This window comes from Pholis gunnellus (genome assembly GCF_910591455.1).
Source record: "Pholis gunnellus genome assembly, chromosome: 22".
NCBI classification, from domain to species: Eukaryota; Metazoa; Chordata; class Actinopteri; order Perciformes; family Pholidae; genus Pholis; species Pholis gunnellus.
The window spans coordinates 4795807-4808893 of record NC_136549.1 but is presented as its reverse complement, the minus strand read 5'-3'; the positions used below and the strand labels follow the sequence as shown (position 1 = coordinate 4808893).

Here is a 13087-nt window from a genome sequence, read left to right as displayed (position 1 = left end):
CTGCCACCACTGTCTATAACAATAATTCAAAACAGAATGTATTTCAGACAATGGTCCTCATGCAAGAACCACTTGGACGAGTTTATTTTGAACAGTGTCCCAGACCTGTCGTCAATATTGAGTCTGAAATACCTGTATAAATGATACTTAATGATTTATCATTTTACTCTGCGATTTTAAATTATAGGCTAATATAGTTCTAACTGTATTCATACAGCCTAACTATATCATCATTCATTTGCACTGGCTTTTGATGCTGTTGTATAACTCTCCATTATCAATATGACCACCTCATACTGCAAAACGACGTAAATAATTTGACCTCTTCCCGTTGCAGTCATCGGTAGCCTCGCTGTGGCGGGACGTTTTTCATATGGAATCATTATTTCTTTATTTCAGTCACAGTGCGACCCTCAGGTGACACTGCAATGGCATTGATCTTTATTGTTCCCCATCCCTTGACTTTAGCAGGTCCTTTAACTCCGCTGCTGACTCTGTTCAAAATGTGAGACTTTTCTTTATGGATCTCTGAATGCAGGACTTCAATATAGGACATATGAGGCAGGACACGTAGCCCTATGGTATTATTGGGGTTACTTATGCTCATTTCTAATTCTCGTGAATGCACACTCATTTATGCATGCACATTCATCATGTTTACGCTGGTCATTGACACGGTTATCTGAAGTTAGGAGCGTTTGCTGAATCTGTTGTGGTACACTCGTACGCATTTACCAATCGAAGAAAAGTAAGAGAAAGTTCAGGAAAAAGCGTACTATATTCTTCTGGGTAGCGTTCTCTGGAAGAGAGATTAACAGTATTCAGCCAAATTTCAAAACAGCGCTGGGAGCATGCAGCACTAGGCTAAAAGCTCATGAATGTTGCTCTTCCTGTGTCTATAGTCTCTCAGGAGTAAGGATGGTACTTAAGAGATTCATACGATCACTTTACAGCTTGGTTTTGTTTTTTCATGGAATAATCCCACCCTTATTCTTTAACTTCCTCTCAGGTCAACCACAGGAGAAGAGCAGCATTGTGACGTCTGGACCCTCTGGTTATTACTACCAGGGTGTGTGGCGAGCACTAGGTGGCACCACAGTCCACGAATTCAATGCGTCTGCCATTGTCTTGCCAAAGGCAAGGTGGTCCACATGTATGGAGACTCCACCGTCAGGCAGTGGTTTGAATTCCTCAATGCAGTTCTACCAGGTAGCTGATCCACAGGGATTTCTGGCAACAGATGATTTTGTTCCCACTGCTGCTTAATGTGTTCCCCCTGTCATACTTTCAGGTCTTAAGAAGTTTGACCTGCACAGCCTGAAGAGAACTGGACCTCACATGTCCTTGGACTATGCAAACAACATCTTGATGACGTTCCACTCCTCCTATCCATTTTCACCCCATCTCAACTAGCGAGCTTCGTTACATTGCTAATGAGCTAGATGACTTAATCGGAGGCCCCAACACTGTCGTAGTTTTTGGCATCTGGGCTCACTTCAGCTCTTTTCCCATGGAGATCTACATCAGGAGGCTGCAGAGCATCCGCAGGGCGGTGGTGCGGCTGCTGGACAGGGCTCCAGGCACGCTGGTCGTCATCCGGACAGGGAACCCCAAAGGTTTAAACCTTTTTGTGTCGCTAACCAACAGCGACTGGTACTCGCTGCAGTGTAACAAGGTGCTCAGAGCCATGTTCAAAGGACTGAATGTTCATTTGATTGATGCCTGGGAAATGACCCTTGCCCACCTTCTGCCACATAACATCCACCCACCACCTCCCATTATTAAGAATATGGTAAACAATCTATTGTCTTACATATGTCCTCACAATGGCGGCTAGATGTTTGTGTCTTGGGGGAGAGGAATATGGATTCAAGCACACGTTGAGTTAACATGTTATCTCTGTGTTTCCACCAAGTGCTGCATTTTTCCTTCAGCAGTCCATGTTCAGACTAGACTAACAATATATTTCAAAAAAGAATTAACTTGACCCGCCAGATGGTTTGTTACACAGAACCATCTGAGAAGCCATCATTTGAAACTTTTTAGAAAAAGGCAGGCATTTTCAAAAAATACTTGGCAGGTGATTGGATGAACCATCTGTCAATCAAACTCTCAGCAAAGTTAATCGGGAGAAAAGCAAAAACATCTTTTCCGTCGAGGAAAACCTCCAGTTCCGTTCTTTGCTTTTCTTTCAATAAAGAAATACTCTCCAGCTCTGAAATAACGTATCCCATTGCAGCATCTACGCTAACCTCTTTAGGAGCCGCCATTGTTGTCTAGCTCAAAAACTCCCATCTCTGTGTTGTCTAACACACTAAAGCAACTCCCATAGCTGCCAATAGCTGCTGACAGGATGCTGATTGGTTTGTGCTCTGGCACACAAAACACCTTAACATTAATCTCTACAGCCATATTTATGAAAGTGTTTTATGGCTCAAAAGAACAGAAACCATGATTATTTCCATCATGTAACAATAATATTTTGACATGATGTCAACTTTTGATATGAAGTTTATAAGGGTATTGATGCCACACATTGTTTACAGAAAAGTCCTCATGTAGTAATGAAGTGTACTGAAATCAGGGGTTCTGCAAACAAATATCTTTAATGAATGAATGTACTCATACTCAGGTGTGTCATGATTAATGAAATCAGTCAAACCTCAATGATGACGTCATAGACCAGTTAACATGTCTTCCTCTCAACAACTGCGTGTTCGGATGTGTTGATATGAAGACATTTAAAAACCATCAAGAACAATCAATCTGCAAAGGCAGAAACACCCTGGGAGTGGGAACAGTAGGCCCAGTATCTTAAAAAAAGAACTGATTTGCACATATAAAAGAGAGTCATTTTGCTTAAATGTAATACCAGCCTTGATGTGCGACTAGAAAAGCCAGTATGAAGCTAAATGTGGGTTGGGTTCTCTCACACAGACTTGATCAACATTCTGGTGGCCTTCAGGGAGTAAGGCGCATGGGTTTTCCAGGTTTGCCAGTGGATGCCTGACGCCCAACCAATGTGTTCACCACTAGGATGCCAGTCGCCGTTCAGGCCGGCAGAGCCGCAGCGGCTGTACCACCAACCGCCACCGTCTGAAGAAGTACAATCCATTTGAGCAATGTCACCAAAGATGCATGGGGAGCAGCCGTCGCTGTCACGGTCGATGGTGCTGAAGCCGAAGCCATTCTGGTCAATGCCTGAATAGGCACCACGGATGGCATCACCTGTGGACAAAGTTGGAAACCGTTGAAGCAAGTTTAGAATGTATTGGGTGCCTTTTGAAATGCAACGTGTGTGGAACAGTTGCCACTGTGACCACATGTGGCAGTTACAAGATGAGTACAGAGGAGACAGTGAACCTTTTCAGTAATGCCAGTTAGACTTAATTTTGCCAAAATTAGTTAACGTTAGCCACCATAAGCTACTGGTCATACCAGACCAAGTAAGGATGGAGAAGTAAAACCCCTCAGGGTAGATTGGGGTGCATTTAATTACTTTTCAATTCCACTTTTGAAACAGTAAATTATGTTATTTCCCTCTTTCAAAAGTTATATTGACTCGCTTTAAAGCTGCCATGTGTAGCATTTTATTATGTGTGGACCGACCCTTCAAAGAGAGCTTCGACAGAGTTTGTGCAGAAAGTAGATGGTGAACGGAGGCAAAGGGGAAATAGTGGGAAGTAACAAGTTGAAAATGTCCACAACCATAAGCACTAACAATATGACCGGGGTCTGAAGGTGGACCCCTAAGTACCCCAGGTGATATAGTTGCCAAGGTAACAACACCAAACAACAAAAACTACATTTTGGAGCTTTCATTTACGTCTATCAAAATGCTAAGGTTCAAATGACCGTGGCAAAAAGACTACTCCAACCAAGATAAACGGAAAAAGAGTAAATGGGTTAAAATTTGTGTATCACTAAAAAGCAAAGGGAAAAGATGGTCAATGAGAAAAAAGCAGCCATTCAAAAAGCCTGCAATACCTGCATCTCCTCTGTATTTCCCGACATGCAGTTTGAAAGCTGCTTTTGCACTGCCCAACCTGAAGTTTCTGTACTCGGCGAAAGCAGTGGCGTCTTCGTGGTCCCACAGCTCGACCCTCATGGTCCACTTCTTGGTCTTGTTCGTGGTCAGAGAGAAAACCTTCATCAGACCGAGCCAGTGGTCCTCTAAGGGAATCAGCAGAGCACAAGGACAGGATTCAGGTTTTTTCCGATACAACTTTGCTTTGAGTTGACATTGCTGCAGGATGCAGGGTTTTGAAAGTTCAAGATTGCAATTTCTGAAGGTCACACAATGCTTTAGTCGAAGAGTAGTAAATGTATAAATGTACGTGTGGTAGAAAATGTGTATATTGAGTTCACAGTGTAATCTAATCTATGACTCTTCACGACATTATGGAGGAGAACACGTGGCAAAAAGGGCTGTTTCCAGCCGATGTCAATAAGGAAAAAACATCTGTTTATTCTTGCAATGTTTCACCTTAATAACAGCTAATTGAATCCCAAATCCTGTATGCTCTTCTGCATTCAACTACGACGTTTCTTAGATATGTACATTCCCTGTGTAATAACTAAGGCGTGTTACAGTTCATCACAAGTTTGATTCATCCTCACATCCCTGAACAAACCCAAACAGTTTTATATTCTTTACTTACCTGTCAAGTTTCCAAAACCCTTTTTATACGCTGCCCATTTCCTGTCAAAGGAAACCTCTCGTCCGCTGCGCCTCTGAAACACCGTCCAGCCTCCGTCTTGCCGCATTTCACAGAACACCTGAGCAGGTAGTCCCGTAAAAATGCAGTTTGTTAAAAATGTAAAATAAACAGGTGGCAGGTTTTTATGTGTTCTACAGGGGATTGGAAAAGACTTTGCATGCTCTATTGTTTTTCTTTCCAAAATCTGTCATAGCACTGTTTATTGATTTCCGTCATGCAAAGGATTTAGGCTTTTCTCTTTCTTTCTTTTTTAAATGACACAACAGAAAAGAGCTGTTCAATTTAAGATTCAGTATTCGTAAGGACAGGCATAGCAACAGTAACTAAGTGGGTGGGGCTTGGTATGGTCAAGTACAATCAAGCTTTGCTATGTACATTACATTACAGGGTATTACATCTCAGGTTATTATACCTTGAACGGGGCCTTGACTCTCGGAGGCTGGATTACATAAACCCCACTGGATGCTTGTGGCGAGAGAGCCTTAATCCGTGTGCAGTCTGTTCCTGAGGTTAGCACAAGAGAAAAACAAGAGGAGGAACATTATGAAATCTGAATATACAGGTTTTTCTACATTCCAAACTGCGTGCAGTGTCATGAAATTGTGAGGCGAGAATAACATTCACCGTACCTTGAGGCGAAAGTCGCTTTCGGAGTTTCTAGCAATGTCACAGAAACAGTTTTATAGTGAGACTTCAAAATACAGACATTAAAACCAGAGCTTGAGAATTGACTTGCTTGTCTGAAACATATAGAAGACAAAAGAGATGGGGAAGACAATGGAGAGAGGAGGAGATGTTATGTAGTTTGTATTACCTCAGCCTGTCCCGTGCAGCTCAAAACAAACACTGAGATGAGCACACAATACCCGACCACACTCTTCATTTTGACCTGCGTTTAAAAGAGAATCTCTTTTATAACATTTTATAAATGTTAAAACAGCAGTTTGAGAAATGAGACTTTTCAGCCTTCAGCCTTCACTTTCACAAGACCAAGTGAGAAAACACTACCGCTAGTAGCCCATAATAACGTTACGTTCTTTCTAACACTTACCTATGTGCTGGATGAACCTTGAATGCCAGTTCAAATTCCAAAGCAGTTGCACCTTTTCCCAACAACTAAACTACCACACCTCCTTCATGTTTACCATAATAGCCGTCACATCCTGTCGTGCAGACTGAGCAGGAGCAAAGTCTGAACAACAGATCTGCAGTGGTGGCCTAGACAGAATCACAAAGTTATAGCTATTTTATCATTCAATTATTTTTCATAAATAGACTACACGTATTATAAATATTTTTTATCCGATCAGATTTTGCCCCTATGCTGTCTCTTAAGTAAGAAAATCTGCCTGGAGGCCCTCAGAATTACAAGTGAATCCCTTTGCAGTTTAAGTAAATGGGGACGGTATTGTTGATTGTCATAGTCTTCAACCAATCAGATTTTTTGTTTGACATGTTGGGCGTATTCTTTGACATGTAGGCATTCTAGCTGGCCTACAAGTACGTCATCATTAACGTGCAGCTTTTTTGGTCAGTGGTCTAGCGTGACATGTTGGGCGGTGACAATCCCAATATCTGCTGCCTCTGTCGAGCGGACATTTTCAGCCCTCAAACACATTAAAACGTATTCAAGAAATACAACTGGGGAGGCTCGACTGGCGTCCATGAATCGAGAAGGACCTCTTGCTGGAACTGAAACGCACTGATGTACTGTACAACCGTGGGATTAAACTCTTTATTAAGAAAGAAATTGGGTCGTTTTTATGATATGGTTAATATTGTTCCCTCTGATATCATTTTTGAATGGCCCGTGCTCTTGACTGTGTGGCGGAATGCGTTTTAGCGTCGCAGTTTTGCTGGATTGATTTTGACGACATACATTGTTCGTGACCAAGCATCCCATATCTGCACTCTGCAGTTAGTATATTTGTAAGTAAGTAAGATTTATTTATAAAGCGCTTTTCACAGACATTAGTCACAAAGTGCTTAACAGGAGTGGAATTACAAGCATAAATAACAAAGTGACCATATAAGGGCCAATAATTTACATTTAAGAAGACACAAAAAAACAAACAGAAAGTACACAACACATGCTTAAAAGAAGGCCGAGAAGTACCTGGAGCGCTGTAGAAGAGAGCTCCGTGGTGATAAATGGTTTTTTTATTCAGTTTGTTCAATCATTTCTTGATAATCTATTGTAATTTCTTTTCAGTAGAAGTGATCATTTGAACCTGTAAAACTCAAAGCCATACCAAATGCCTTCTACACTGAATCCACTATACTGGCTGTTTGCTTTGAACAAAGCAGATCATTTATAAACCTGTGTAAAGTCATACTTGGACCAAGAAATAGTGACTAGAAATGCCCAACAAAATAACTATCTGTGTAAAAGGAAGATTCATTAATATCAATATTTACTTAACAACTAAATATTTTATATTCTTGTATCTGTCGACTGAATTAAATGGTCACTCCCATATTTCCTCGGGGTTAAAACTAGGATGGTTCAATGACACCTTTGCTTACCATTTTCTCAAATTGTTCCTCAATAACCGCTTGCTTTTGTGGTGACACTCGGTAGCTCTCCTTTGCACAGGTAGCTCATCTGTAGTCCAGATCTGATGCTTTATGACATCAGTGGCACCCGTGGTCTCTGTCCAAACTGTAGACCACTTCTGCAGCAGAGGCCTGACCACCTGAGGTTGGGTCTCCAAAAGTGGAATTGCAGGCTGTTTGACATCGGACCTTTCCATTACCGCCATGTAAAGGTTGACTGCAGGGTCTGCATGACCCCACTTTAGTGCATCACAAGTCTTTGGTAAGAACTTATAGCCTTTTCCACCTGGCATGACATATCGTCTCAGGTGTGGCTTTAACACAACAACTCCAAACAAGCCACTATAGCCTGATCGAGGCCCTGCAGCCTGGCGTTGATATAGCTTTTAGACTCCTCAGCCATAGCCTCAACTACAGCTCTGAGTCCCTCTTCACGGTTGAGTGTGCTATCAACTGCTTGTTTGAGACAATTTTCTCAGGTGTCAACCCTTAACTGGACGTCCTGAAGCTGTTCTCTGCATGCAACTGCCTCCCCATTCTCATAATCATCGGGCTCCCAGATAGCTCAAGATACATGGATTCCAACCGGCTGGTTAACGCTAAGACGTCACTTCGATTGTGTCAAGCGGTAACGTGGCGGTAAGGGTCAGCATCAGCAGGTGGGGTGGCATCTTGAACTGACTCTAAGAGAGTGGAGGCAATTTCTCCAGATATCCCATTATTCACTGCTGCCCCCTGCTGGTTTATGGTGGACATTTTGGTGTGCAGGTATAGTTATTCAATCGGGGAATATGTATGCAATGTAGGGTTGAGGGTGTTGGCTGTGTATGTGAAAACTGTACCACCTAGCTACCCTCACCTACACAATAAACACCGAAATACATTCATCCAAACATTTCCAACTCAAATTACCTGGGCTGTTTTGGTGTGACACAAAAAACTCAAAAGAAAAAAGACAGTAAACAGTACAAAGTTAACACCAATATCAAAATTAATTATTTAATCCCACGTCCCCATACTGGCCACCAGTCTAACAATTCACCTTATTACATAACCCTAAAAAGGGAAAAGTACATACGCTAAAATCAAAGGGCACGGGCGGATCTGAATTGGTAGGTATATCTGACTGCACAACATAGTTGAAGGCACACAAACAGCTGAAAGGCTCTCTATTATTCACTATGACAGACCACATCAGACACAAAAGAAACCACACATTACACAAGAGTGTAATAAGCATTCCCAACCACCTATAGAACACACACACACACACACATACATTTTGAGTGCTGGATGTGTTAGTGGAGGCAAAAGATAAAGAGGCATGCTGGGGTTTTACAACACAACAAGAAAAGAGTGGAGTTGAAGTTATAAGGGACAAAATATATGTATTTTGCAGTGTGTCCCCTTATTTCATGTTCTTTGTCAAGACACCCAAATTGGCCAATTAACTGATTCTGAAATCTGATATAAATTTGGGAAGGTAGGAAACAGGCGGTCGAGCAGTAAGATCGAGGCAAAAGAGCAAAGTCTAAAAACCGGGGGCGGAAAGCCTTTCTACCTAAACAGAGACACACATGAGAGCAGCTGAGGCACGCCTTCGTTTGGTGAGGGTCTAAAACTTGACAAACAACTAAAACAAGATTCCAGTCAGCTGCATGTTTTAACTGGGGGAGGATTCTATGTTCCAGTATAGCAAGTTCTTAAAACAAATTGTTATTGTTGTATTTCACTTAATGTACAATATGACGTTGTTTTATCAAATTTGACAAATTATTGATGAATTTTGATCTATTTCTGGGCTTTTTGGGCTATCCAAGCACCCGTACCGTAACACCACGAATAGACGAGCATTACATTTCAAACGCCGGCTGACGTGACCGAGGTTCCGCAGATGACGGACCACTTGACCGCAGTACACAGAGCTCTCCGGCAAATCGAAGGGTGGAGGAATATGTTTCTACTCCAACAGTGGCTGGTGCAATGATGTGACAGTGATTCTACAGCACTGTTCTCCTGATCTGGAATTTTTCATCATAAACTGCAAACCCTTTTACTCCCCCCGTGAGTTCGCTTCATTCATTCTGGTCGGTGTTTACATGCCCCCACAGGGCAACGTGCAGGAGGCACAGCGGACAACCTCAACAAAGGAAACCTCAGTCATGAACTCCTTAAATATAGACAGTTTATTAAATGCTCAACCAGAGAGGAAAACATTCTGGACCACTGTTACACAACAATAAGCGGGGCCTATCACGCCGTCCCTCGTGCTGCACTGGGACTCTCTGACCACGTCATGGTCCATCTGATTCCTGCTTACAGGCAGAAACTCAAGCTCTGTAAACCTGTGGTGAGGACATTCAAGAAGTGGACCAGTGAGGCTCAAGAGGATCTTCGGGCGTGCTTGGACTGTACGGACTGGGAAGTCTTCAGGACTGCTACCAACAGTCTGGATGAATACACAGAGGCTGTGACTTCATATATCAGCTTCTGTGAGGACAACTGTGTCAACAAGCACCAGGGTGAGTTACAACAACGACAAACCCTGGTTTACAGCAGAACTCAGACAGCTAAGGCTGCAAAAGGATCAGGCATTTAGGAGTGGGGACAAGGACTTGTACAAAGAGGCAAAATACAGTTTTAGCAAGGCGGTGAGAGACGCTAAACGACTGTACTCTGAGAAACTGCAACACCAGCTCTCAGCAAGTGACTCTGCTTCTGTCTGGAGAGGCCTCAGGCAGATCACCAATTACAAGCCTAAAAACCCCCACTCCATGAATGACCTTCGCCTGGCAGACGAGCTGAACGAGTTCTACTGCAGATTCGAAAGACAATGGGACAGTCCTGACTCCATCCCCCACAGCCACCGACCCATCAACCAGCCCCAGACCACCAGCCCCCCTCCCCCAGCTCAGCAGGGGCTCATGGCTCTGTACCACCACATTTCACTTACATTCACTTGTCTTACAGTCCTGTATCTGTTTTGTTGCGCACTTTATTTTATAATATATTTTATTGTAAACCTCAAAAAATTGCACTGTGTTGACTGTTGTTGATTGTTTAATTGTTTAACAGAAATGTGCGTAAATATATTTTTACATTTATATAACTGCATGTACAATATTTTAACACTTGAATAAACAATAATCAAATGCAGTGACAGTTATTTACCAATATGTTCGGGAGTAGTTACATTTACACAGTCTTACATTTACAACCGGCCCTTCGAGGGCGACCATGATGCTGATGTGGCCCAGAGTGAAAATAAGTTTGACACCCCTGTTCTAGACCATAAGGAGTTGTCTGTAATTATCAAATAATTGGCCACTAGTTGGCAAAATTGTTTTGAAGTTTTTTGTTCTTCTATGCTTTTTAAAAACATGTGACTACCACATGTGCACCGTGGCTAACAGGCTAGGCTAACGGCGACTGCGTGCCTTCAGTCAACACACACAAAGCACCGTAGTCTTAACTCAATAGCATGCCAAATCCACATATTCTTTATCTCACTAGACCGGGCCTTGGCTTTTCAGCAATGCACCGGTTATTTTTTATACTCTCCTCTTTTATTTAACTATCTAAAGTAAGCACCGGAGCAGGCCTTTAGCCTCCAAATTAGCGCTAGTGGGCAAAATGAGAAATGGCTCTGATTGACTGAACCTTTCACCCAATCAATCTGCTGTTGCTGGGGTGGAAACGGACAACAGGACGAATCCGATTTGACTCTTCTGATACATCAAGTTTGATTGGCTCGTTGTGTTACGGCTTTGGTATAAATACCGCCTGTGAGCTTTTTACTCTGTCTTCGACATCTTGTCTGAGGTAAGTCAATGACTCATGTATTTAGCTAGCTAGCTAGCTAGCTTCTTCTTTCTCTGTGTGTGTGTGTGTGTGTGTGTGTGTGTGTGTGTGTGTAAAGTCGGAACACTGTGCTAATGTGCTCCTAGCTTCTCCGCTAGGAAGACCTAAAATGGCTGACATTTCAGATCGTTCCATGTGATATTACTCAGACAGATTTTAGTGCATGGTTGATGTGCTGCATACGAGAGGACATTTCTGTTAGCATTAGCTTCATAGCTGGGTTAGCTGCTGTGTCATGTAATGGTGGAAGAAGAAAATTATATTGGATGACTCATATCATTGGTTGAAATTTGGTTGGTTCAATATTACTCAAGTACAGGTCATAATTTTTAGTTTTTAAAGAAAAGATGCTTGGATTTTGACTGAAAAATATGAAGAAATTTACTTTTTTTGTCATATTTTTAAATAACTGCAATATTACTGGGGGATGTGATCTTTAAAGGGTTTAATCTCTACTTTAATGCACATACAGTACTGTGGTCTAACAAAGGGAGGTGTGTGGAAAACTTAGAATATTGCTTTTAGCTCTTTGTTAGATAAGACAAAATGGCTGTGTTGTTAAAAGGAGGCAGGAGTTTAGTTCAAAATCACTGTAACATTTCTTAATCAGTCTGCCTCAGTAGCGTTCTTCCTTTCAGCAACTATCTTAAAATGAGGTTCATGTTAACAAATATTAGGTCTTTCCATCCCAAATACAGAAATGCAATTTTCAAAGGTATGTACAGTGGGTACGGAAAGTATTCAGACCCCTTTAAATTGTTCACTCTTTGTTTCATTGCAGCCATTTGCTAAAATCAAAAAAAGTTCATTTTATTTCTCATTAATGTACACTCAGCACCCAATCTTGACAGAAAAAAACAGAAATGTAGAAATTTTTGCAAATTTATTAAAAAAGAAAAACTGAAATATCACATGGTCATAAGTAGTCAGACCCTTTGCTCAGTATTGAGTAGAAGCACCCTTTTGAGCTAGTACAGCCATGAGTCTTCTTGGGAATGATGCAACAAGTTTTTCACACCTGGATTTGGGGATCCTCTGCCATTCTTCCTTGCAGATCCTCTCCAGTTCCATCAGGTTGGATGGTGAACAGCCATTTTCAGGTCTCTCCAGAGATGCTCAATTGGGTTTAGGTCAGGGCTCTGGCTGGGCCAGTCAAGAATGGTCACAGAGTTGTTCCGAAGCCACTCCTTTGTTATTTTAGCTGTGTGCTTAGGGTCATTGTCTTGTTGGAAGGTGAACCTTCGGCCCAGTCTGAGGTCCAGAGCACTCTGGAAGAGGTTTTCTTCCAGGATATCCCTGTACTTGGCCGCATTCATCTTTCCTTCAATTGCAACCAGTCTTCCTGTCCCTGCAGCTGAAAAACACCCCCATAGCATGATGCTGCCACCACCATGTTTCACTGTTGGGATTGTATTGGGCAGGTGATGAGCAGTGCCTGGTTTTCTCCACACATACCGCTTAGAATTAACATCAAAAAGTTCAATCTTGGTCTCAGCAGACCAGAGAATCTTATTTCTCATAGTCTGGGAGTCCTTCATGTGTTTTTTGGCAAACTCTATGCGGGCTTTCATACGCCTTGCACTGAGGAGAGGCTTCCGTCGGGCCACTCTGCCATAAAGCCCCGACTGGTGGAGGGCTGCAGTGATAGTTGACTTTGTGGAACTTTCTCCCTACTGCATCTCTGGAGCTCAGCCACAGTGATCTTTGGGTTCTTCTTTACCTCTCTCACCAAGGCTCTTCTCCCACGATTGCTCAGTTTGGCTGGACGGCCAGGTCTAGGAAGAGTTCTGGTCGTCCCAAACTTCTTCCATTTAAGGATTATGGAGGCCACTGTGCTCTTAGGAACCTTGAGTGCTGCAGAAATTCTTTTGTAACCTTGGCCAGATCTGTGCCTTGCCACAATTCTATCTCTGAGCTCCTTGGGCAGTTCCTTCGACCTCATGATTCTC

At 42.4% G+C, this 13087-nt stretch overlaps 1 protein-coding gene and 1 pseudogene across 3 annotated transcripts; one reads left to right on the top strand and one right to left on the bottom strand.

Annotated features, from left to right (window-relative positions):
- Positions 1 to 653: 653 nt before the first annotated feature.
- On the top strand, positions 654 to 1837 carry LOC306713831 (NXPE family member 3-like; annotated as a pseudogene). The gene is made up of 4 exons: positions 654 to 677; positions 903 to 921; positions 1010 to 1209; positions 1292 to 1837. The product of its transcript is annotated as an NXPE family member 3-like (transcript).
- Positions 1838 to 2587: 750 nt separating this feature from the next.
- Positions 2588 to 5825, bottom strand: LOC306714127 (angiopoietin-related protein 5-like). Of its 2 annotated transcripts, none has more exons than XM_079184076.1 (7): positions 5773 to 5825; positions 5536 to 5610; positions 5351 to 5378; positions 5134 to 5225; positions 4662 to 4779; positions 3988 to 4173; positions 2588 to 3228 (listed from the first exon to the last, which is right to left on the bottom strand). In XM_079184076.1, exons 2-7 carry the CDS (start codon positions 5602 to 5604, stop codon positions 2930 to 2932), a joined length of 792 nt encoding a protein of 263 aa, XP_079040202.1. In that variant the 5' UTR covers positions 5605 to 5610; positions 5773 to 5825; the 3' UTR covers positions 2588 to 2929. The 2 variants fall into 2 exon arrangements, with proteins under 2 accessions (XP_079040202.1, XP_079040203.1); XM_079184077.1 differs by having other exon boundaries at positions 5536 to 5614; positions 5774 to 5796.
- Between the last annotated feature and the right edge of the window lie 7262 nt (positions 5826 to 13087).